The sequence below is a fragment of the Chaetodon trifascialis genome, chromosome 13 (genome assembly GCF_039877785.1).
Source record: "Chaetodon trifascialis isolate fChaTrf1 chromosome 13, fChaTrf1.hap1, whole genome shotgun sequence".
Classification (NCBI taxonomy): domain Eukaryota; kingdom Metazoa; phylum Chordata; class Actinopteri; order Chaetodontiformes; family Chaetodontidae; genus Chaetodon; species Chaetodon trifascialis.
In genome coordinates, this window is record NC_092068.1 from 17683550 (window position 1) to 17709699 (window position 26150).

The 26150-nt window shown below is 43.2% G+C and overlaps 1 protein-coding gene across 5 annotated transcripts; it reads left to right on the forward strand.

Moving 5' to 3' along the window:
* The first annotated feature begins 1619 nt into the window (after nt 1-1619).
* add3b (adducin 3 (gamma) b) lies at nt 1620-24918 on the forward strand. 5 transcript variants are annotated; one of them, XM_070976873.1, is made up of 16 exons: nt 1620-2117; nt 9071-9141; nt 9954-10192; nt 11964-12108; nt 12817-12968; nt 13592-13672; nt 14517-14666; nt 14975-15118; nt 15976-16074; nt 16894-17067; nt 18762-19022; nt 19218-19334; nt 19889-19978; nt 21258-21381; nt 22976-23071; nt 23232-24918. In XM_070976873.1, exons 3-16 carry the CDS (start codon nt 9992-9994, stop codon nt 23480-23482), a joined length of 2085 nt encoding a protein of 694 aa, XP_070832974.1. In that variant the 5' UTR covers nt 1620-2117; nt 9071-9141; nt 9954-9991; the 3' UTR covers nt 23483-24918. The 5 variants fall into 5 exon arrangements, with proteins under 5 accessions (XP_070832974.1, XP_070832973.1, XP_070832972.1 ...); XM_070976871.1 differs by having other exon boundaries at nt 1852-2117; nt 8927-9141; XM_070976872.1 differs by lacking the exon at nt 9071-9141 and having other exon boundaries at nt 1627-2117.
* The last annotated feature ends 1232 nt before the right edge of the window (nt 24919-26150 follow it).

A 26150-nucleotide genomic window follows, 5' to 3' on the forward strand; every position in this document is an offset into this window, starting at 1 on the left:
GCTCAAATACTCATGAATCTGATGTTTAGTCAAAGGTTATCAGGGACAAAAATGTATTTGCATTGAAGAAGTTGCAAAGAAAACAATCCTTCTTGGAATTTGTCTGCAAAATATGGTTGAAGGTCTTTGACCTCTACTATGTATGTTTCTTGTATATATTTGGATAACTTCCTATCACAATCTAATAGATTCATGTCACATTTGAATATACACTATTGCACATCTTAATCAGATAAAATTGGGATTGGAGTATCTTAACATTAAACCTTAACAGACTTGCAGATGTGGTTCCTCTCCAGCCATTCAACAACACAATGCATCTGACCGACGCTCCTCACTGGAACAACCTGCAGTATGTTTTGCCCAAATCTGAAGCACGAAACCTCACAGCCCAAAGCTGCCAGCCACAGAGTGACGTTCCCTGTCTCCTCTGCCCCAAGCTTCTTATTTTCTTGATTTTCCAGATAGCTGGTTCAGCCTGTCCAAAAGCCAAATGAGAGAGAGAACACGAGAGCGTTTGTGACAGGAGGAGACACAGGAGGAGAGGTGACATCTTTTACTGTCATTATGTTTGGAAGCTCTCACTAGATGGCAGTGTAGTGTAGGAATATTGTTTGACAAGTTTTACCAGACATTCCATCATTTTGCAAACTTTTTCAGTCTCTCACATTCTGTGTGTGTGTGTGTGTGTGTGTGTGTGTGTGTGTGTGTGTGTGTGTGTGTGTGTGTGTGTGTGTGTGTGTGTGTGTGTGTGTGTGTGTGTTGGGGGCAGATATATGGGGGAGGATATAACAAAAATACAATAACTGAAGTCAAACTTATGGCGGTATGGAGGAAGTGTCTCAGCCTCAACATTTGGATGTTTATGTTAAGAACTTGCCTTCATCTGAGCGTGACCTTTGACCTCGCTGGGTGTGCTCTTGACTGGGGAGGTCCTGTGGGTGTGGCTCAGTGATTGCAGAAAGTTCAGGAAATGAATGTTTTATCAGCCTGCGCAAAGAAAACAACAACAGCATCGCGGAGGGGAAAAGAGAAACGTCTAAATTTAACTCATCAGCTGCTGCCAACTCAAATAAAATCATCTGTGGACAGTTTCCTGTTGGTTTTTCCTCCAAAACATCTGGATTTTCATTACATGGATAATATCTATGTTTACTGGGAACATAAATATTGTAGATATCATGTTGTAGAGGTCACATCAGTGCCCTGATAACATGGTATGAGCTTACAAGTTTACATATTTCACACTCCTCTTAATGGATTTCCTGTGCTCTTATTATTGTGATAAGACAAACTGCCTGTAGACCCACCTCTCATGGCCACATGAGGTCTGCTTTCTCCCACATATGCCGTTTGATCATTTGTCATCATTGTTCATTTGTTGTCAAAATGCTAACACGCTACCTATAGCTTGTAATTGCCTTATATTTCTCCCTTCTACCCAGCTATAGCATGCACTCTTCAGATGCCGATGTATTCAGGTGGTGCTGTGCAGAGGGAGAGCAGCACATCCTACTCACTCACTGTAAGAGAGTATGTGGGAGGAGGTGATAGCGGGCAAGCGTTCACTGTGTGCAATGTCCTCCTCTACAGCAAAATTTAGAACATGAGGCACGCTCAATATGCAGAGGAAAAATATGCTTGGCAGGATATTGCTGCAGTCCATTTATGGTTAGATACAGATCTGCAAGTAATTCCTGCTTAATAAAACATGTAGCGTTACCTTCATGAGATCTAGTTTTGAAGTGCTTTAAATCACATGTGATTTGGGGAGATCACAGCAAGGAAGGATAAGGATATAGACAATATGTATATATGTTGTGGGTGGAAGCTTGTACCTCCCATTTTTTCAGTCCTGTCCAGCTCCATCTGGAAGCTTGGTCTCCAGAACCTCCTCTGACAAGTTTCCTTGCTTTCCTGTGAGAATAGGCAGCCGCTGTCACAGAGGAGCCGAGGGAGCTCAGGAGGCAAAGCAGCAGTTGGCTCCCTTCTGGGAAAAACCAGATGACCCTCTTCAAAGTGATAATGTAAACAGCTAGCAACTGGTGGAACCGTGGGAGTTTGAAGTAAAACGTGAAGAATTCTCCTGCAGGATAAGAGTAGAAACGACCAACAATGTAAGTTTTTTTTGGTTTGTTTTTTTTAACCTTTTTACCCATTGTAGCAGGCGTTCGCTGGAGCTCAGATCAAAGCAAATGAATTATGTGGCATGGTGCATTTCTGTGATCTGCAGGCTTTGAAGCTTTGGGAGAGTAAGGGTGTATTTTCAGTACACTGATAGCAGGTAAAGGACACTTTATGATCCGTGAGAAAGATGTCTTCTTTTTGTTGTCCTTGTATATATGAAACATTAACTTGATTGCATCCACGTTTACATAATTTTCTAGATTTCACATTGTAGTAGGTCTTCATTGCTAAACTGGCCTGTGTGCAGCTGCACTGTCAGCTCCAGCTGCAGAGGCTTCAAACAGCTGCTTTCAATTAATGTCACCCTCTAGAAACATTACTCTGAACAAGGATTTGTTGACTTTAGATGTGGGGCTGGGGGAAGCACAGGATTTCATAATATGTGTGCCTGGTGATGTGAGTTATAGACAGCCATAAAACTGAAAAGGCAGGTCGAGACCCAAACCCTTTCACCCGTGCAAAGGATTTTTCCTCTTCCAGTTTGCATTTTTACACAGTTTTTATTTTATGAATTTAACGTTATATTAAGTTTTATGATGTCATCAGCTCTCACTAAATGAATTTCATAATAAATGCCATTCTTTTACTGCTCCACGTTTGGATATTTTTCAGTTTGTAGTAAATGTCAGGTTTTGGTGTAAAGGTTAGTGGTTTACAGGGTTTTTACAGCGCTACTTAATTGAAAATCACCCCTTCATTTTCCCATAGCATTGGTTTACAACGTGACAACATACAAGGGATCTGTTAGCCAGACCGCTACCTCAGCCCTGAGTTAAAGCAAACCGCACTCTAACCACTAGATCTCCAACATGGTGGCCATCCAAAGACAACCACAGTAGGGACTACAGCCAGCTCCTCCACTTAAGTAAACAAAGTCTGTCTCTTTCCACACCACTGCAGTGTGCATATGTGCGTGTGATTACGTGCATGTGTGTGCCGGTGCAGCTCTACACGCAAAAGCTGCAAAGGCACTGATCCAACTGTAACAATGTAAATTGTTTCAGGTTCAAAGTGTGCTCTGTTGTTGCCACCCACCCTGCTGTGGGAGTGTAGCAGGACCATTTTTAGCAAGTTGCAGAGTGATATATTCTGTGTGAAGTTATCAAAACAATGGCATTGTTTTGTGGCAAAAATAAAAACTCTTTGGAACAAGCTCTCTTCTCTCTCAAACCCTCCATACTCGATGCGAAAGCTCTGCGTGCAGGTTCAGCTTAATGCAAATGTGTATTTTAATGTACAGTAAAAACTGTACATTCCTGGAAAATTACAGGAGAGAGGTTCCTGTTTCACATGAAGGAGATGCAGCTACACCCCTCTATGCTCAGTAACCTCTGATTGTGTTTTGGACCATTCCCAGGACATTTACATAATGCTCAGATCAGTCATTTCAATTGTCCAAGTTAAACAGTTACTTTAATAAAGACCATGAGAGCAATCTAAACAGAATTATATGAATTTAATTATATTGTCAAATGACAGAATGACTGGGGAACAGCACAGATAGCTGTCCCAAACATAACGAGGTTGAGAACACTGAAGGCATGTAAAGTGTGGTCTAATGGTCCATGGTCACATTCAGGTTTTTGAGAGAGTGCAGCTGCTTTGGGAAGATTACTGGTGAAATTATTCAAAAGAATTTCAAACATTTGGATCAAAAATTAATCTTCCCAGATTACTGTGACGCTAAACAATTGGTATGGTTTATCTTGGGCCAAGTGTCAAGGGTCAGGTTGATAACAAAGGTGTCAAGCAGTGACCAAAGTGTAATTAACAGAAAAGGTTATCAGAGAAGCGGCCGGCAAGACTCCGCAGAGGTTATAGCCCATATTTCAAAGATGTCTGTAGCTGGAAGGGAAACAGTTGTGATTTCAATCTTCTACGAAATAATCACATAATGAATTTAGTTAATGAGGGAATACAACAACCCTTTACCTCATGCCCTGATTATGATAAAGAGCAATGCATCAAAGAGGTTATATGTGCTGACGAGATGATGAATTCGCCTCCTCTTTGTGTTTCCACAAACTGGCAGAGTTGTTCTTATTTCATGCATTATGCAGATAACACTCATCTCGTCTGTAAAAGTGGACGTTATCTGGCATCCATTCACTCTTCTCCTAGTTCAGCCTCAGACCAGAGACGGCATAAGCATTGGTTACCATGGCAACTGTGCTGGCACAGACCTGAGATGAAGTTTTTCTTTTCCTCCCCTCCAAATTAATCATGATAAAAATGTACATCTGTTGTTCTGAATGTTAGCAGAACTCCCTGAGTTGTCCCAATAAACCACGGCGATGGTCGTGTCTGCAACGGTTTTTGCCCAATGACAAAAATCCCCTGACAGCAGGCTCTGGTATGTGTTATTCTTGTCCTGCTGTACTTTGGTGACATGTGTGGTACCTGAGCGCACAGGCTGAATTTAGACCATCATCTGTCAGAGGAGACTGCGGCTTCCAGAGAAAGAGACAAACATTTTCCTTTTGTTCCACGACTTTAAGAGAGGTTATTTGATTTCAGTAAATCAGTATAATAAAATCTGGGTGACATCACATAAAGTCTGTTTTGACGTCGTCTAGCATTAAAACAAATCGTCCGTTATCATGTCGTTGAATTATTGTTAATGGCCTGTAATAAAAAGTCCAGAACTATCAAAGAATCCTGGGAAAATGAGCCATGAAAAATAATGAAATGCTGTTTGGGTTTTGCATAGAGATTTCTAAAAATAACACTTGACGAGTACTGTAATAGGCTCAGTGTGTGATTTTTTTGTGCCATCCTAACAATTATCATGGACTAATCGGTGGGTTTAGAAAATTCTAGAAAAAGTAAATAAAATTCTGCATTTTAAAGCGGAACAGTTTGACACACAAGTATCAGTTTGTTTGTCACTGAACCTGTGACGACAGTTTAATGTCTTGTGTGTTTAAGAAAATAACCCTGATGATGTCATTGTGATGTCATCAGGGTTATCTTATCATTAGCTTGGAGGAAAATGAGTCTGTGTTCCAGACTGGGTCAGTGGAGTTTGAAAGATGTGCATGTTTTCCAGGCACCTAATGAAGCACACCACAGAGTTGCATCATGGGAAGTGTAGGATCAAGCATTTTTGGAGCTCCAAAACCTCATTTCCCCTGAATGACACAGCTAGACTTGGCTTGATTTTGTATTTTTCTCCATTTTCCTTCTGACTGCGGATAGTACCCCCTCAGTGTAGGCGGGCGTCTTAGCTGATCGTCATAGCGAGGCTGTGTGAAACTGTGCGGTGGCATCACCTTCAAGGTGACACAAACACACAAACACAGGAGCGGTGGAGGATATGAAGCGATGGTTGTGTTGATTCTTGGTACGTGGCTGTTTGTCACAGCAAGGAGACAAACTGTGTTTCAGAAAAGGCGGAAGGCATCAAGACAAAAGACAGCTGAAAAACACAGGAGACGTTAGGAATTCCAGCATCAGAGCACAGACGACGAGACGACGTCGTGTCGTGCACGTGACGATTCTCTCTGACTGATCAATGGTCTGCAGCGTTTTCACTCCACCTTTAAGTTTCAGCTCAGCTCACTGGGAACGTTAACTGAGGTGTTGACAAAAAGACTGATCACTACTTACTATCCACAACTTTTGCCAAAGGAAAACCAAAAAGGAACAGTTCCATGTGAGGTGAGTTGAGCCAAGCTGAGCCGAGCCGTGCCATGCAGTGGAAATGAGGCAAGAGTCGGAGCTCAGCTGGATCAATGTTTTCCTTTAATCCCTTTCTCAGAAGTCCCCAAACTTTAAAGTACAACACTTAATCAGTGGAGTATAACGTACATTTAATAACACAATTGTTTTTCTAAATAAAACAATTAAGGCAGCGTAAAAGGGTAAATCATCACCTGCTTTTAACGGCCCTGTTTTCCACTGACGAATTTGCAATTTACATTTCATGCACGTCCGGACGTTATTATTTTGTTGCGGTCTGTAGTCAGACAGTGGCCTCCTTTACATTCTCTCTGCACCCTGACTGAACAGTACCTCATGTGCCTGTCAAAGGACAAAGATCCCTCTGCTTTTCCCTGTTCAGAGACACCAGTGTCGTCATAAACCTCCTCAAACCCACGAGCAGCAGCAACGAGACCGAACTATGAGAGAGAGAGAATCCACAGGTCAAAGGTGGCTCCATGCATTCCTCCTTTCTCAGTACAGCCTGTCTGCCTGCCACAGTACCAGACTTCTCTCTGAAGCTCAACCAAAGTTCAACCACGATATTGCTCATTATTCACTGTGCTGACGTCTCTCTCGTGTGTTTCACTGTGGATTAACACCAGTTCGCACGTTTCCTCATCTAGGTTGACAACTTTCACCTCCTCCAACCTTTCAGATGGAAAGTCAGCTATGACTTTTTTATCTTGTCATAGTTTGAAGCCTCCTGTTAAACTTGAAACTCCACGGATTTTACACATCAAAGTGTGGAGTTAGGAAGTGGTGAGGTTACCAGACCTCTGTACCCGCTCCTCATCGCTGCTTGAGGCTAGAGGCCCGAGGCTACATTACACTCAAATCTCCAACCGAACTGTCAGCGGTCGAGTTGAATTGTGGGTAATGGTAGGCACCAGGTTTTGACAAGAAGGAAGCATGGAATAAAAGAGACGATATCTCTGGTTCTGCATGCTGCATCGATTTTGATCATTTTTAAAAAACAGTCCTTTGTGAGTTAGACTGTTGCAGGAGCAGTGGTGGAAGAAGTATTCAGATCCTTTATTTGAGGAAAGTAAAATGCTCCCTGTCACTGATTTATTCTTATATCTATTTTTGGATGAACATCAGTGTGGCATTAATGTGTATGTTGCATTTTACTGTTGTGGATTTTTAAAATTGTGCTAATTTTCACTATTTTAGATACTGTGGGGTAGTTGTCAGACAAATATACAAGTCTTTCTTTGGGTCTGCTCTTCATGAAAAAACATGGTTTGTTTTATTAAATCTAATGAGAGTCTTGATGCACTGGGATGTTTGTAAGAAACAGGGGGGGATTTTAGAGGAATTGATTAAATAAAATACCATGTTTCAGATTAGGTCTGGTATAACTGGCTGGCACAAGAGCAACATTTGAGTTATTGTGTCAATATTCAGATTTTAATGGTGGAATCTCTTTGATTGATCTCTTAAAGGTGGTCATTTCCCCTCATTTTTCAGTGATTTGTCCAGGCAGCATTTGCATGTCTGCATTTGGAGGTTATTTCCAATGGAGTAGCCGGTCTGTGACATGAAGCTGCACCTTTATCTGCAGACATCAATATCCTCAGCAGTAATCTGTATGAATGAGACGTCGACTAATAACACCTGACATTTGGTCAATGCTACCAAGACAGACTGCCCTCGCTGAAAAGTTCAAATAGTCAGCAAGAATGCGGGGGCTGGCCGGTGGGAGGATGTTGCGTGTGTGTGTGTGTGTGTGTTTGTGCAGACATTTAAGCTTGTGTGTGGTTTCGGTGGGAACTCTGCCAGAAAGAGCGAGGCAGGGTTTCAGAGTTTGAGGGGGTCACACAGCTCCGGAGTGAGAAAGTTCTGCTTTTCATTACATCAACCCATATGTCCACATTTCTGCTCCGCCTCCCAGACTCCACTCTGTTTCCTGGAATTGTTGTATCAGTCAGTGATCCAATCCTTCTCTCTCTGACTCCCAAAATCGAGATACTTGTGTGAGTGTGTGTGATTAAAGGCGTAATAACTCTGTGGGCTGGCAGGAGCAGCATGCTGAGAAAAATCAAAGATTCTCAGAGTTGCGTTCACTTAATATGGAGTGCATCTGAATCTCGCTACAGTGCACTCTGGAGAGACTGACCAGCAAGGCAGAAAAGAGTTGAGAGGTGGCGTCAAGGGTGGAGGAATCCCTGCCCTCTGAGCAGGATGAATCTGCACCGCTTCACATTTGCTTTCATCTTGATCTTATGGCCCGTTTACAGTAAAAGAGCCAATTTAATTCACTTGAAGAAAGGCAGCGTGCAAGTGTTTTCTGAGACAACCCAGCATGAGACGGCATTAGCTGGTGTTATTATCAGTGTGTTATCATTAGATGAAGTTATGTGTTATATGAGTCTGTTAAAAGTGAGAAAGCGGTGGTAAATACATGCCTGCTGTAGTGCAGTGTGATACACATGATAAGTTCATTTAAATCAGTGTATATGTTATGCTCACGCTCACTCTTCACAGTCTCTCTTCCATGAGAGAGCATCTGTGTTTCATTGCTGTCTGACTGCAAACATCCTATATTTTGGAAAACTTTTGTCTCACTTTTTGAAAGAAGCTCTTGTTTGGGCTTTGAAGTGCTGTGTTTGGTATGGCTGGGCCGTATAGCTTTGATGAAAACCTCCAGTGTGAGACTGTGGGAACACAGGAGCCTCAGTTATTTATGAAATGAAGTGGCAAGAGTTAATGAATCACACACAGAGACACAGACGGAGGGAGAAGAAAAAGATTAATAATAATGAAAAAGGACTTCCTTCTGGGATGTTACCAGGAGGGATAAATAAGGTCGCTGAACTGGCAGCTCATACGGGAAAAGCTACAGTGAGCTTTAAAAAAAAGGGGGGCCTAAAAAAGCTGGGCTGATCCTGAGTGGCCATTCCTTTGTCCCGCTGCATACATAAGGCCTAGTAGTGGGTGGATGAGTGAAGTCACATGGTCACTTTTCCTTTTTCCCACACAAACACACCCACATCCTCCTCCATGCATGCAGACTCTGTTCCCTCTTCTTCAGCCCTGTGCGCTCCCGCAGCGGGCAGTCCGCTCCGTCTGGATCCTGGAGCCGCATCAAGTTTGCGCGCTGAGAGCTCTTCTCTTTCCGCCACCATGTACCCGAACCGGGGATAACATCCGCCTGCCTTTCACTTTGATTCTGCAGCCTCTGTCGGAGCAGTTCGACATCTCATCATCCGCAGGCGCTTCATTCACCAACTGAGCATTTTGTTCCAGGTAAGTTTCAACTTGCAGTCGCAGTTTCTCTCCTGGGGTTGTGTGTTCGCTTTGTTTTTATGGAACAAGTGAGGCTTCGGCTAATGCACCCCCCCCCCCCCCCCCCGCTGTACTTTTCGTGGTATAAATGTTTTCAAGTTGTAATTTGATGCCCTGCACCCAGTGCTCAGGGTAACAGGCTGCTGCTAAACCAGAAGGAAAAGTTTTATTGTGGCTCGATGCAGTGAAACTATCTATCTCAGGCCTACAGTTATTGTCGTGTAGCCCTGGCTTGATCTCCTGTATCCCTCCACCCCCACGTCCAGGTGACACTGCAGCGCTGAAGGTGCTAACTGCTATTCAAGATAGATGATTTGCATGAGGCCCACCTTTTGTTTGGTGTTGACAAAGCTTTGCAGCCTCTGTCTGAACAGCAGACGTGTGGAGACTGGTGCTGCTTTCATGTCACACTTGGTGAGCTGGCCTCCATCTGTGTAAAGAACTTGTTAGAGTGAGAGTTGGTGAGTGTTTTGGGGAGAGATAAGACGTTCACGCTCATTGTTGCCTTATTAAAGTGCACTTTTCTGCAGGACAAAAAAAATGCAATTTTTTTTCACAGCAGCTGTGACTAACTCGTCCTTTTTTCACATCAACAGATTTGTACTTGAAAGCAGCATCAATCATATAACAATGTTCTCCTCGCTTTTGTCTCCATCTCTGTAATTACATGAGTCACCCCAGCACCCATACAGTATCTTTTCTGCAGAAAACAACCCGTTGCCTTGACAGCCTGAATGTGAAGTAAGCTGCGATGTTTTGTTCCTCTCGCGCAGCTTCCAGCGGACGAGTAGGAGGCCGCTCGGCGACGAAGATGAGCCTGGTGGAGGTGAGGCAGACGGCGGGGTCTCTCACCCTGTCCCTGTCCAGCAACGACCCCAAGGAGCGCTACTTCGACCGCGTGGACCAGAGTGACCCCGAGTACCTCCGCAGCAGGAACATGTCGCCGGACCTGAGGCAGGACTTCAACATGATGGAGCAGAAGAAGAGGGTCACCCAGATCCTGCAGAGTCCAGTATGTAGCCGGCAGCTCCATATGAGCGTCCTCCTACACACAAGCTTTTACTGTGGATGAGTCATAAGCAGCGCTTTTAAAGCCGGAGAGGCTCCGTACCTGCCTAAGACAGACTGAAATGCATAGTTTTTCTTATTTATGTGAAGATCATTTCATACACTCTGGTGCACTTAGACGTGGGTTTAGCTGTGTGTTGACTTGGTGAAATATAGCCACAGTCCGAGCTTCTGAACATTATCAAGGGGTGTAGTGTGTGGCTTGGTTTATGCACTGACACTATAGTGTTATTACGGATTAAGTGTACTAAACAGTTACTTTTAAAGGTAAAATGGACTGCAGGTTCCAAGAAATGTCTCTAACATACTTAAAATACACACTGTGTATTGTAGCCAGAGCTGAAAGTCATTGAAGGTGCGATGTGTAAGCCAGAACTTTAGTTTAAAATGTTCAAAAAATGAATGGATGGACATTATTATCAACAGAATGTGAAGAAATAACATATATGATGTTATGTGAAAGAGATATTGACTGAAGTTAGCATGCTAATCAGGCAATAGATAATAAAGGACATGTAATAAAGGACATGTTATGTAAGCATTAGAATTCTTGAATGGCTTGAATCTTACATTTAGCAACAGAAAACAAGCTTTTTAAATTTAGCTAGTTCGGTCACATGTGTTAACCTGGCACACAGACATCTTGGAAATGTCACATGAAATCACATGAAAAATCACATGACCTGTTACATGACCAATCAGGATGTTCAGGATGTGTCACTTAGGGACTTCATGAGTTAAAGCCAAGGATAAAGCTGTATGAGGAACTTTCCAGGACATTTAAAGGACTTGTGACACCGTGGGTTCTTTTGGGTTACATGAACTCAGGCGAGCTTAAATGCTAAGTAAGTAGCCAAAGAGTGTAGTGAGCAGGACTTAACGATTACTCTGGTCATATGCTGTCCCTTAGTTGTTTGGAGTGACCTTCGACAGGTGGAGTTCTTATACATCGTACCTTTAAACAATGTTTGACAGGAAGTTATCTGGCAACAACTTGGATAATCAGTTAAACGTTTCGGTAATTTTCCAAGCAAAATTCTCTGGTTCATGCTTCTGTGATGTGAGAATTTAAACACATCTTCTTCTCACTACTTCCTGTCATCCTATAGCTTGAAAGATTCACTGACGGCGAAAATACAGCATTTTCCCTTCACTCCGCACCGACGTATGATAACAGAGATTATCTCAGTATGATGTAAATCAAATGGAAAATAAACAGAGCGGTGCAGTCCGGTTCGATGAAGTACAAGGCGGCGCAACAAGCACATGCCAATGAAGTGCATGGAAACAAGACGAGCCCACACTCATCTGCGATTATGTAACAGGTCTAACAAGTGGAGCTCATCTCGTCACCATGGGAACCGTGGCGGATGGAGCAGAATGCTGGAGCTTTGGCACAGCGCTGTTTCAAGATTCACGGCTACTGTTGAAGGCAAAAATTGATAGTTAGGTTTAATGCGCCCTCCCCTCACTTCTTTCACGGACAGACAAAGAGGTTTTTTGTGGTCTTTTGTGATTTGTGTACAGTTGTAATAAGGAGTCATGAAAGCGTGCTGTGCTCCCTGACGCTTCCCGAGGAGTTGTTGGATTGAGTTTAAGGTTAAGCTTGCGTATCTCTGAGCTGCTAAGTTAATGAAGCTTTAAGACGGTGTGTTTGTGTTTCTCCCTCTTTTCTCCTCGCTTCACCCTAAAAGAAACCTTTTTTTTGTCTACAGGTGTTCAAGGATGAACTGGAAGGCCTGATTCAGGACCAGATGACCAAGGGCAACAACCCTAGCGGCCTCCTGGCTCTGAGACAGATTGCTGACCTGGTCATGACCAGCACCTCGGGAGGGGTTGGCCCCCTGACTTCGCCCATCAGTGAGTGTCAGTGTGTCTCGGTGTTTGTGTATGCGAATGTCTCCATCTGCCTCCCTGTGGGCCTGATTGTCATTCAGTGTGTATACTCTGTCTGTGTGCATTATGCAGGCTGAATATCTTCATTGTCAGAGACTGAATTGTCAGACTCTTGTGACACTGAACAACCCTGAAACAGCAGAAAAGGCAGAGAGCTGTTGACAGCATTCTTCACTGACAGTGTTTCTATTAAGTAGCCCTCATGACCAGTCTTGCTAATGAATTACAGCAGTTTGCAATTCTGATTATGTTAGCCTAACCTTTTGTGTGTGTGTGTGTGTTTCCTGGGAGGTCACACGGCACCCTGGAGCTGAGATCAATTTTAAAAACTGTAAATGTTTGGAAAACGTCCCTGTAGGAAAACGGCCGAGAAGTCGCAGAGGCAGACCTGCTCTTTTAAAAAGCTAAAGTGGCTGTAAAAGATAGCGTCCTGCATCATTAAAAGCCCTTATATGGTAGTACAGCCCAAAAATACCCTCAGTTTCTTGTTGGGAATTCGGAGAAAGGCCTTTTTTTAAGCTTTGGCTGTCAAGACTCAAGTTCCCTGGCTTGTTTTATCTTTATATGCTGTGGAGGCAAACCATGTAAACATCCTTGTAGATGTTTGAAAAAACACGAATATAACGTTGTGGTTACATCCAAAGTTACCGATGATGTTATGTCCCGTGGCAGGCTTTGGGATGGTGACTCCAGTCAATGACTTGTACGGCATCGAGTCTCCCTCCTTTGCTAAAGGCGAGAAGCAGAGTCGCTGCAGGCTGGCCAGCCTCTACAGACTTGTTGACCTCTTCAGCTGGGCTCGTTTTACAAGCTCCTACATTACCGTGAGTACAACTTCATCATCCCGCTCCGCTGCACAGCTGCTTGTGTATGCTGCACGAGGTTTGTGTATCTTTACGTTCTGGGGCTCCTGGAAGGCTTAAAGGGGAATACCTCTTTATTTGCAGAAACCATATATTATTTATGGTCGGGGAAAGTCACATTTGTGACTACGTACGGCTCCCCGACAGCAGGAATTCACACTGAAATATGTGATGAACACCTGCGATGTCAAGATGTAAAGCTCAGATTTTCCCCAAAGACAAAGCCTAGAAAGTAAGTTTTATCAACCCACACGCCGATTTTTTTGTGTGTTTCTCAGAACGAGGGGAGCTTTTCTTCTGTGGTTCAGAGATTCCTGTACCCTTGAATCTGTGAAATGGGTCTCCCTGCTCTGAGTAGCTGCTAACCCAGTTTAAAGAACTTTTTTAAGTGGAGAGATTTGGTCTCCTGTGGCGTCAATGCTTTTTAACAGGCCGACGAGTATTTATGGGGGAAACACTGCGGAGGCATCACACGGGTCAGAAATACATAGACGTGTATCTCAGGCGTCTCAGAAGGTTGGAATTTACTCATTTCATCGTAACCCAGATACGCTTTGGATCATAACATGTTCATTTTGTCTCAGGTGCGGGTCAATAAAGAGCAGGACCATGTTCTGATCGGCCCACGAGGTCTGTCCTTTGCTGAGGTGACGGGGGCAAATTTGGTAAGCACAATGTGTGTGTGTGTGTCAGACTGCAGTGTCGGGACAGCTTACGACATGCATTAGGCAACAGTTTCAGTATTTTTAGTGAAATCATGAAAGATAATTGAGTGAATACCATAAATCTATAAGCATCATGAGGAGTGTATTGTGTATGTGCAGTAAGGAATGTTTGTGACTCTTTATTTGATGGTAACTTATATTTTTTAATTTTAGGATATTTAGAATGAATTCATGTCTTGATGACTGTTACCGACCACCTCGAAGTATCTGTTTAAGCAAATCAATATAGAGGATATTCATCAGTATATAAGCTGGTGCAGTGTCATGTGTGTAGAAGGTACATAACTAAGTAATATTGTCTTAAAGACACTGTGGAGTTTAAGTAGTAGCACTATGGAGCAATGTTTTTTACATGCAGGTCCGTCTTTGTTTGCATGTCTGCATTCAAGGACACGCATACAGACACATGTGCGTGGGTGACTTGAGACACAAACACAGAAATGAAAAAGGCAGGGATGAAAGATGAAGGAGACGGCTAGCTAGCCTGCAAACATGGATGGAAACGACGCGGGCTCCAAATATAAAAGATAAACAGCTTTGCAAATGTTTCACAAGGAAAGAAATACAATCACCACTTTGTTAGGCCTCAAGGATACACACAATGTGTTTTTGTAAGAAATTAATTCATGTAAACATGACTTTGTTTACAAGAAAACTCCACAGGGCGCCTTTAACGGCTCAGTCACACTGTATGTAATTACCCACCTAGGTTTAGTATTTACAGTTGTTATTTTGTGTTCTGAAATAACTGCAAGTTGGCTCTTCTTTTTTCTGCCATGTGAAGGTGAAAGTAAACATAATCGGTGAGGTTGTGGACCAGGGCTCTACTGATATGGGTATCGACCACTTTGGGTTTGCGCCTCATGCTGCCATTTACTCGATGCGCCCCGACGTGAGATGTATCATCCACATACACACCCCTGCCACGGCCGCAGTAAGTACGCTCCAGGCCAATGTTAATTGAGCTTCATCTTAATCAAAGTATAAAGGCTGCTGCTAAATGCTTATGCTGCACCAGAGGAAGAGGCCAGAATTAAAAGCAGCCCCCTGCATGCCTTGTTATTTAAGATGCAGACACCCTGTAATGCGCTTTTACTATTCCTTTGATCCTGGGCTGTAAAATGCACAGCGCACCCTGTACGCCGCTGTGGAAAGTTTCATTTGTGCCTGATAGCAAAAAATGTGGCTCTGTTTAGATGTTGGTGCATCACAGTCTCAGTTGCTTTTATTCCATGTTAACAGGTGTCCTCGATGAAATGTGGAATCCTGCCCATTTCCCAGGAGGCTTTGCTTCTGGGAGACGTGAGCTGCTTTGGTTACCATGGCAGCCTGGATAATAAAGAGGAGAAGGTGGAGTTTCAGAAAGCTCTGGGCCCGACTGCCAAGGTACCGTCAACCAAGGGACTCCATTAATGACAGGCTGACTGTCTCATGGGATAAAGCATGTTATGATACTGTAGTGTATGCACAACCAGCCGTTCACGAGGTCATTCGTACCTGTTGTACATGAATTCATACATGTCCACACAGTGTAAAATATGCAAATATATTTTGTCTAAAATTGAGAATATTAGAAACATCTTTTAATGGAATAGACCTTTTGGGAAATACACTCATTTGCTTTAACTGCTAAGATTTACACGAGAAGATTGATACCAGTCTCATACCTGCAGCATACTGTATGAAGCTACAGCTAGAGATGGTTAACTTAGCATAAAGACTGGAAACAGCTAGCCTGCACCTGTCCAAACGTCAAAAAAAAAAAAGATCTCCTCCTGGACTATTTCTTGGTTGGACACTTCCTTGAAACTTGTCTTAACTGTGAGGTTGCTAGATAACAAGAACAAGAACTCACTGCTCCCTGTAAGAGACAGCTAGGCGAGCTGTTTTCCCCTGCTGTCAGGCTTCATGCTAAGCTAAGCTAACCGACTGCTGCCTGAAACCTTACATGTGAGTGGTACCGATCTTCTCATCTAACTCTCCAGTTCACCTCTTGATGCTCATACTTACATCAGGGCACAATGAACTGTACATTTTGTTTTATGGTGGGTTTTCGCTTTAAGATGCAGACGCTATTAGTTCTACACGTGAGTCCTGTTTGTGGGAACATTTGCTGATTACCGCAAACGTGAACTAATCAGCTCACATTAGCACAGGTGGATATGTATTAGCTCAGATGAATTTGTTCGGTGTGTGATTATGGTGGGCCATCGGGCAGCTCAGGTGTGTGCTATGTCTTTCAGGTGATGATGCTGAGGAACCACGGCCTGCTGGCTTTGGGAGAAACAGTAGAGGAAGCTTTTCACTACGTCTACCACTCACAGCAAGCTTGTGAAATCCAGGTATCAAAAGCTTGATTTCTTTTCGTGATACTACCTCCGCCTGGAAATACAAGTGCACCATTCAGGTCAGAGTGGTTTATAAAGCTGAATGCGGCCCATGATGCACTTTTTTATATTTACAAGCAAACTACATACTGTATGAATAAAACACATTTTACCAGTCGAAATAATACCGTATATAAGGTTCTCCAGTGGATATGACTAGCAGTGTGCTAACCTCGAAAAGCCAACGCTAACTTCCAGCTATCCTGCCTAACTAGGCTTCTTACATGCTTACTAATAATTTATTTACAGAGTCGGGTCCCGGCGTTACAAACTCATCAGTTACCTTGTGAGCTAAGCATTGATTCTCTATTCACAGACAGGTCCGTTAATGTGCATGTAAGAGAGAAAGGCCTCAGGAGCGGGGCTTAAACAGTAGATACAATCAAAAATCAAGTAACGAGTGTACTGGGAGGCTTGAATGAAGGTCATTGAATAAAGTCAGCGTTCACAGTCGGAGTCAGGCGGAGCCCCGCTGTGTTTCTGAGGCGCCCGTTGTTTTGTGTTGTGGAGGCAGTGGAGGTGTTTTTCATTACCCTGCTGTGTCTGGACTGTGTTTGTTCTCCTGTTGTTGTTGACATGTGTTGACAGCTGAATTCACATATATTTCCAATTCTTTTGAAATGAAAATTCGACTGAAATGGATGTTTTGAAATTTCTGAATTATTATTTTTAAAGCACGAGGGAAAGTCATCACTAACTCGGCAGGGAAAAATAATTCATCTTGTAATTCCGGATGAATTAATAATGAGTTTGACATCACGTGTCTTTGTTTAGGTGAACGCTTTGGGGTGTTCAGGCAGCGTGGACAACCTGCTGCTCTTGGACAGGGGGAAGTTTAAACCCCTGACGCAGGGAGTGGCTGCTGCAGGACTGGTGATGGACAATGAGGTCAAGTGGAAAGTGGGCGAGGCTGAGTTTGAGTCCCTTATGAGGATGCTGGACAACCTGGTAGGTGAACCTTGACCTGTGCCTTTTACCCATCGTGCTTTGGATTTCCTGTCTCGGGCGCTTCCTCGGGAAGTGTCTGATTAGAGAACACAAAGAAACGAGGCACGTTTTTCTTCGTCTAATCCGAAGATGATTTGTGTAATTGAGTCATGTTTTATGATAGCTGTCGGTGTTTTTTCACTGCAGCTGCAGATACTCATGTAATTATCATCAGCTCGTGTTCAGCGCAGTGACGGGTTTGCTGTTTGTGGCGAACATGCTGTCTGCTGGTCTGGTAACACCTTTCAGATTTCTGTGCTGTGCTGCACTTGTGTTAATGGAAACCCTGCTTTTCTAACCACACAGCTAATGACCAGGCCCCGACATGTTCTGCAGACACTGAAGATGTCAGGCTGTGTCTGTTTGAGTGTGCTGCTCACTAACAACTGTGGCAGCAGTGGGCTGCAGCTGTGTTAGCTCTGTGATCATAGCCCGCCCACCCTCTCAATCATAGCTTCCAGATGGTGAGGCGTGCTGTGGGCAGTTACAGCCACACAGACCACACAGTCACTTAGTGTAAGGACTCCGGTGTGCTCAGTTTGGAGATCGGATTTGGTCTTTTCTCCAAGAGTGTTGCATGGCGCTGGGTGCAAAATGCCAATACACTCACTGCAGCAGGAGGTCTGTCTAGCACATGACATCAAAAATGATCCTGAAACACTAAAGTTCACAGCTAATTATGCAGAAGAAGAAGCTGTAGGACCGACCCTGTACCGTTTTTAAGGACATATATTACTTCCCTGAACCTAATAATGAGATGACATGGAGAAACAGATGAAGTGCGAGGATGAAGAGGCTCATCTTGGGCTTCCAAAAGCAATCTGTCCACAATCTGACACAAAGGAATACACTGACTGTAGCTCCATCACACTTTTTGGCTGTGCAGAAATGTGTTTAAATACTTCATCTGACATATTCTGTGCTTTATATGCAGTGTGTTTCAAGCCTGAACACACAAGTCTGGTTTGTTTACCATTTTGTCATCCCGAATCTGTGCTACCCAAAGGAGGTATCAGATACTGACCAGGTGCTTTCTGCCGTTCTTCATTAATCACAACAGTAATGAATGAATACTGCACTTATACCCAAAAGGTACAACCAATCACATGACGCTCTTTTGAAACTCATTGGAAAATGTTGTTTTTGGTGGCACAGTGAACAATACTGGGGGGGAATGGTTTGCTCACACAGTGGCGATCAAAGCCCAGAGCAGGGATTTTTTTTTCTGTGTCAAACTTGTCATTTTCCCGGGGAGAGAATGCCAATTTTGATTTTGATTGTAGTGTTGCACTGCTGGCTTCAGACTGCACTCTAAACATACTGCGAGTTCCCATCAGTTTTCTAGTTGTCTCTCCTGTCTTTGATGTATTGTTAACAACAAACTCTTTGAAACCAAAGTTTTATCTTTTTCCTCTGAAACTGGGCACATCTGCAAAAAAAGCTGTTTGTATATACAGCACTGTTTAAATATTTAGAAGCATTGTGTAAGTGGATCGTGGGTTGACCGTGCATCCTTTTGAATGTGGTGTCTTTTCTAGTTGATATGTCTCATTGCATGGATTGTGAAGGAATACTGAAGAATTGTGCAAAATGCTGCCTCAGGCGATGTAAAACTGTTCGCTTACAAGAATTTTTTCGCTTCGTGTGACCTTCAGGGATACAGAACAGGCTACTCCTACAGGAACCCCATTGTCCGCGAGAAGCCCCGCACGAAAAACGACGTGGAGATCCCTGCCACGGTGTCTGCTGTGCCACCGGAGGACAATGAGCTGGGTCTGCGAAGCCCCTTCAAGTTTGTGGTGCAGAAACAGCAGAGAGAAAGGACCCGGTGGCTCAACTCTCCCAACAGCTACTTGAGGGTCAATGTTCCTGAACAGTCACCCAGTGGGGATGTCAGCCCCAGGACCAAGACCGTGGTGGGTTGACTTTCATGTCGCACTGAAACAAGAAATGTTTGAATCTAATTCTTAGTGTTTTGGCCTGTGAGAGAAATGGAGATCCTGGGAGCTGCTATTCCTCTGTATGTACTGCCCTCTTGTGGCCAGTGTGATAAATGCAGGTTTTACATCTTTCCCCAGTTTTTACTTATTGATCTGTTTTTGTTTCCTCAGTGGATGAAGTCTTCACAGCCAGGCAACAGCATCGGCACACCAATAAAGATTGAGGACCCCAACCAGTTTGTCCCACTCAACACTGATCCTGCAGAGGTTCAGGACAAGAGGAACCGGGTCAGTTCGAACGTCATCGCTTTTGTCACGCCATGTTGCTCCTGCACGTCACAGTGCTCAAAGATATTTCAAGGGAACCAGTGTGCTCTGATACGTAGGGCTACAACTGACAACTGTTTTCATTATCGATTAGTCGATTAGTGCTATTTAATTGCAATTAATTGGCTGTAACAAATGGCCGTTATCATTTCTCACATTGTCACATATTCAACCGGAAGTCCAAAACACCCAAATGTTCAGTGTACTCTCATATATTACACACAAAAATTTAAAACCCCCACATTTGAGAGACTGGAACCAGCAAATGTTCTGCATATTTGCTTGAGGCTTAAACAGTAAATCAATTATCTAAATTGTTGCCAATGAATGTTTTGTCAATGAATCAAAGGAGCTGATTGATCCATTCAACAACTCTAATATCATTTGCTGAGTGTTTCTACAACTAAGTCTGACTCACTTCATGCTAGCGGGTGTGCTGTGCTGTGAATTGTATGTAATGTCAAAGATTACTCAGCTCAGAGTTTAATATGATTTTGTTGGCTACATTTGCTCAGATAAAAGAACAGCACAGAGGTGACCACATGACTCCAGGACCAAAGTCTCAGTTACTAGCAGGCATTGTTGTGGACACCATACCAGGACCGGTAAGTATATTTACCACGTGTGAAAAGTCACAGGTGCAGCCGCGCTGCATGATGCAGAATGTGTTTTTGTATTTATTTTTCTCATTTGCTGGAGCACTGCTGCCGTTGTCTAAACACTGAGAACAATCACAGCAGCATTTCATACTGAGCCTTACAACACTTCATTTATCCTGCAAAACATGGTTATTTGACTCACGTGTCAAAAATAAATAACTTCATCACTGAGTTCATCAGTCTTACCAAAGTGTACATCTTGCTCAAACAAAGAAGAAAAGAGAGCTGGGATGTGCGGAAGCAAAGGCGGATTTCAAAAAGTACAAAAAGAGTTTGCACACCCAAATCAGTGATGACATTGCTTCTATTAAATATCAACTTCGACATTTATAGCTGTGCATTTCATCGTAATCATCCTTTAGTTTCAGGGTTGACTTCTTTTTAATTGCTCACCAACAGTGGGTGTCAGTAAGCTTACAGTATTACCAACAGGTGCACCAAGTGGCTACACGTACCTCGTAGACCCCCTCCTAACAAAACAACCCTTAAATCTATCAATCAAAACCTAATTGAGTAATTGAATCCATTCACAAAACTACACACAGATGACACAAGAAATCAGAGCTTAACCTCTGCCAAGAGCATTTCGTCAGCAGGATTACGGAAAACTACAGATTGTCATAAAACTTGGTGGACAGGTGTAGCACTGGTCAAAGAAGAACCCGTTACATTTTGAAGCAGACCCGAATCACAAGGCAGATACACAGATCAATTTAGTAAGGGTGGCGAGATCGAGCATTTGGCCCTCTAAATGCCATTCATCTTAAAATCCAGTAGATGGTAGTAAAGTTCAGTAGTGACAAAACAGGCAATTATAGAAATATGATGAGTCCATATCACATTCTACAACCACGGGCAGCAGTAATCGTCCGGGGTATCCGACACACGTCGCTGCGTAAACTTCATACAGCGAGCGTCACTATGGAGTTCTCAGGCACAGTGGCTTCCTGGGACTACTAAGGTGTTCCCATAGAAACATAAAACACACACATATCATGCAACTAACTGTACTCATACTGACTGTCTGTAGTGTACTCATACTACTCATACATCAGAAATGTGTCTCCTGTTGTGAGAAAATGAACTACAGATTTGAGGAACACAGGCTTTCCTGAAATTGTGCAAAGCAACTGGGAAAAACTGTAAACTCAAGTTTACTTCTGTTTACTGCAATATGCATCACATCAGGTGACCATAACACCCTTTATCTTCTTCTTCCAATCAGGCTTTCATCATTGAGGACGAGGAGCACACTCGCTCCCTTCCCCCCAACCCTTTCAATGATCTCACAGAGAAGGAGCTGCAGGAATACAAGAACACGGTGGAAAGAAAGCAGCAAGGCCAAGAAGGTAGTCTCACTGCGCACCGTTGCTCTTTAGAGGCACGGAAAGCCAATCCTACGTGGGTCTACACAAACTCATATCTGACCTAATCCCCTGTAGATTATGAGTGTATGACACTTTGAAGTTAATCCTGTGGGATCACAGAGGTCATGAAAGAAAGTGAGATGCAGAGACAAAGCTAATCTGGAGGGCTAACCGTGATCTCTGACTTCAGAAAAAGAAATAGTAAAAACCCTGCATTAATGGGCTTATGACCCATTAACGCACATTTCTGAGGAATCATGAACTCAAACTGAACTTGTTTGACTTTTAAGTTAAAAAGACTCAGCAGACATTATTGCACAAATTGCAGTTACATGGGGTCTGATGCTAATATTTTAGCTGAATATATCCCAAAGGTTTGTTGTACTTATTGCCTCCACACAGAAATACTGTCAGTGGCCTGCAGTCCAGGGAGTTAATGAGAGTGGTCGGTTGGTTCCTGCCTGGAGGAAACATTGGAACTACTTTGACTTAAAATGTGGAGATTCCTGCTAAAAAATGCCAGCAGGAGAAAAATGTCAGCCCATGGTTTCACTCTTCCTCTGAGCTCTGAAGTCAGCTCACAGGGACTGTGAGAAATGAGATGCAGACACATCAGTCTTGTCAAACTATTCATGTCTTGTTTATGACAAAAGAAAAACACGTGTACGTGTGTGTGTGTGTCTGTGTGGGCGGGCAGGAAACATGTCTACAGCTTTGCATTTGAGGTGCACCTTATTTTTCACCACCACAATGATGTGTCAGCCTCGAACACATCAGCCAATAACTGAAATATCTCATCAGTGAATGGAATGAGGCACAGACATTCATGTTCCACTGAGGATGAATCCTGAGGACTTTGGTGATCTGCTGACTTTGTCTGGCCCATCGTGTGGTTTTGATGAAATATCTAGAAAACCAGATGGATTGCCTTGAAATGTGTTTCAGACATTCATGTTCATGATTAGCTCAAAGCTGCACCACCGCCTCAGCTACCATGTTAAAAATGTAAAAGGTGACTATTTTAATTACTTTGCCAAAGTAATGAAAACATCAATTGAAACCAGGCGGTGTAAACTTCACTTAGCACTGACAACTGTCAATTTATCTGTCAGTATGTTGCCTACTGGACCAGTACCAAGCAAAATATGGAGCTAAATTACATTTTGAACACACATAAATAGGAACTCTAAGCAGTGAGGGGTGGAGGGACGGCTACAGCATTCAAGAAGAAACAGTTCCACTTAACACATGGGCCAATCTGCCTCGATACTTCCTGACGTCGCAGCCCAATCAGAAACCAATCACAAACAACGCTGAGAATTTGAGCATTTGAGCAATTTCAGCCCAATGACTGGAGTCCGTCTTCAGTCAGCTCCTTGCAAACCATCCTACCTCCTACCAAGTTTCTTTACAGAATACAATCAGACGTAGCTTCTTTGGAATCATTAATCAATCAGTAAATGACATTTATTTTGTAACTTAATTAAACTGGACATAAATGTTGATCCAACACGCCTCACGCACGCGCCCGGCTTTGATGAATGGCCGACCTCTGATGACTTTAATCATTTTACAGAGGACGATGATGCCACTGATGCAGATGAGATGACGACGTTTGATGGCTCGACGATCTCCCTCTCCCTCTCTCCCATAATGACCCCAGCCAAACAAGGTAAGCAGCTCGTCAGCAGGTGCTGAAATGATTCGGTGTTAGAATGAGTTGCTTGTTTGTGTCTTTATTTTTGTCCTTCCGGTGGATTCGTAATATCACAGCCTGGCCTGTGTGATCGCACTTTGCCCCTCTTCACTGACCGGGTCTCATCTGTCTGCAGACTCAATTCCGAATGGCAAAGACCACTTGGCAGAGCTGGAGGAGGACCTGAGCATCGAGGTGTCCAAGATGAGCGTGAGCACCGCGGAAACGGTGGAAATCTCCATCATGTCGAAGGAGAAGACGGGGGAGCCTCAGACCCCCGAGAGCCAAAGCAAGTCCCCCAAGAAGAAGAAGAAGAAGTTCCGCACACCTTCATTCTTGAAAAAGAGTAAGAAAAAGAAGGATGAGAAAGAAAAAACAGAAGCCTGAAGGCGCTTAACTGTAGAAACAATTAGTGTTTTTTTTGCTAGGAAAACATCTGAGTTGCGTTGTGAATTTTCAGCTTGTTGAAGGGAAGTGAAATAAGACAAATGGCTATCACTTAGTCAGTACGTCTCCCAGGACTCTGTTGGTTTTACACATCTTCCCTCATTCACAGCTATTATTTCATGTGAATGTTTTTCCAAGATTGCAAAATGGATGTTTTTTGTATTTCCCGTGAGAGTTTGTGGACCGCTCCCGAGGGGCTCAGCAGAGTGACATCAAATGAAAAATGACTACAAAAACCGCATCTTTGTGGTTGTTATTACCCATATTTTTAATGGGGTATCACAGGACTGCAGGGGCGCGAAGGTTATGGAAACATCAGATTACACTTTCTAATTTTCTTTTTTTTGCACATTGTTGAATGTAAACCGAAAGCTAAGGAAATTTTAAATTTAACAATCACACTCGTCGTGTAACAGCGGCTGAACATATTAGACGACGTTCAGCCTCATAAGAAGTACGATTTGTATCTGAACCTATTCATAGTTCTATTATCTTCTAATAATATATGTTGGTTTATATTATAGGTATTACAATCTAGTGTTTGATAGTTAAATAAATGATTTGATAGGCTTAACATATTTACTTTACATACTAACTCTTATACTAAACATGCTGTGAGTGATACTTCAGTAATAATTCATGTTGTTTTTACATTCATGTCAGCGGTGTTGTTCCCATGGTTGCTGCTTTATTGTAATTGTGACAAGGAATCGACTGTGATGAACAGAAAGAGCTCAGCGAAGTGATGGTTCTTGCATATTGATGTTTACGAGTGCCAAAGTCTGACTTTTAGAGGATTGACAGAAAATCAAATCACCGCTTGTTTGGATGTAGACAATGAAAGTGCCAAGCCTGAAGCGCAGAACGTTGAATGTGATGGATGTTTTGACTCATTTTGTCCAGATATTCAGTAAATGGCAGGATGCTGTTGAAAGCCTGTCTTCATAGCCACTGTTTGTTTGATATAAAGTGTATTCGAGGACCATATATTTACATCCCAGTCAATAATGTGAATGATTTGTTTTGACCCAAAGGGAGTGAACTCTTTGCCTTTGTAAATAGTTTTTGTGACGTTCTTTTTTGCTAAACCAAATGTTAAACCATGAAACTTAGAAATGTGACAGTACAATCTAATAACAACATTTTAACACTACTTTTACCGTGTTGTTTTTTTATTCCCCTTAATGCACAGCGCATTGTGTTTACAAATTGTATTACTCATGTAATTTGTGTGCGTAGTGCTTGTATTTTCTCTGTTTACATCGCTGTTTGTTTCGCCCGGCTTTGTTTTCTCCCCATGGTGCTTCACCTTTCCTCTAAGTCAGTCTTAAAGTTGCCTTTCACCTGATGTAATAAAAGCTGGCATACGTTTCCATAACTGTTTTATTGCTCTCTTGCTTATTCACTGAAATATATTTGGCGTTATCTTTTCTTATCGTTGCTCAAATACAGCTTCAGACACGAGCAGGCTTTTTGATTTTACTGGGTTTTTCCCTCTCCTGTAGAGGACTCCAGCTAATTGTGTCCCGTTCTAAGACATTAACCACACCTCAAGTATGAAATGCAGCTTTCGAGAAAACTATTTGCACAGCTTCCCCTTTTTTGAGAAGCAGCGTCCCCCTAAAACAATGCACTCTGTTCAGTGATAATTGGCCGTGTGAAGCTGTATAATCAGTCTTCAGCCATGATATGAATGGGCGTTGTCATGGTAATCCACTGAGAGGGGGCTGTGGAGACAAAGAGGGGATTTGGTGTCTCCAACAGGTGTTCATGTTGGGGGAGTGACAGGATCTATACCTACACCACCCCCAACCCACACACATCTCCCCTGCAAGATAAGGAAAAGAAGAGGTGGTCGAAAGGTTTCAGCTGAACGCAAACAGGCCGAAATTAAGAAAAGTTTTATTTTGTAGTGAGACTTCAAAGAAGGTCGGCCTAATTCTCCTCACTCTTTGTCATATTTATCCAAAACACACCCCCAGCGCCTGACTCCAAACTTGTTATCTGAACAATCCCTTTACAATGTGAGGATGACAAAGCTTAGCGCTGAGCCCTTCCTTGTCCTGACGGCGTTAAGGAGAGGACGGAGCAGGTGACACACGTCTGGCCTGCTGGAGTGTCCTTCTGCTGTGACCTCAGGGCAAAGTGCAGCTATTGTTTTAAAACAACGGGGGGCCGCCGCCGCTGCACAAAGCCTAATCTGAGACCAGCATCTTCCAGACCGCCAGCATGTGGAAGAGATAGTGTCACAAAGATAGATAGATATTCAACTTCAACACCTTCAAGTACCTTATACTCTCTGTTTATGAGACCAGCGTGGGATGTGATTTGGCACATTCTTTTATGATCACACACACACACACACACACACACACACACACACACACACACACACACACACACACACACACACACACACACACACACACACACTGTGTCACTTTGCCTCCTCTGTGACAGCCGAGCCACTGGTGTAATCCTCAGGCTTTTCAGATTACTCCAGTTGGGGTCACATTCTACACCAACCTACAGCGGGTCAGCTTTCCACGCTGTCGCTATCAGCATGCAGCTCGCACAGTCAGTCAGTCAGTCAGTCAGTCAGTCAGTC

What these genes read in the sequence shown, in the direction of transcription:
- add3b (XM_070976870.1), top strand. Translation starts at nt 9,932, where the DNA reads ATGTTTTGTTCCTCTCGCGCAGCTTCCAGCGGACGAGTAGGAGGCCGC. An exon ending in CTCTGGGCCCGACTGCCAAG is followed by an intron (nt 15,119 to 15,975) that starts GTACCGTCAACC and finishes TATGTCTTTCAG; the next exon opens with GTGATGATGCTGAGGAACCA. An exon ending in TGAGGATGCTGGACAACCTG is followed by an intron (nt 17,068 to 18,761) that starts GTAGGTGAACCT and finishes TGTGACCTTCAG; the next exon opens with GGATACAGAACAGGCTACTC.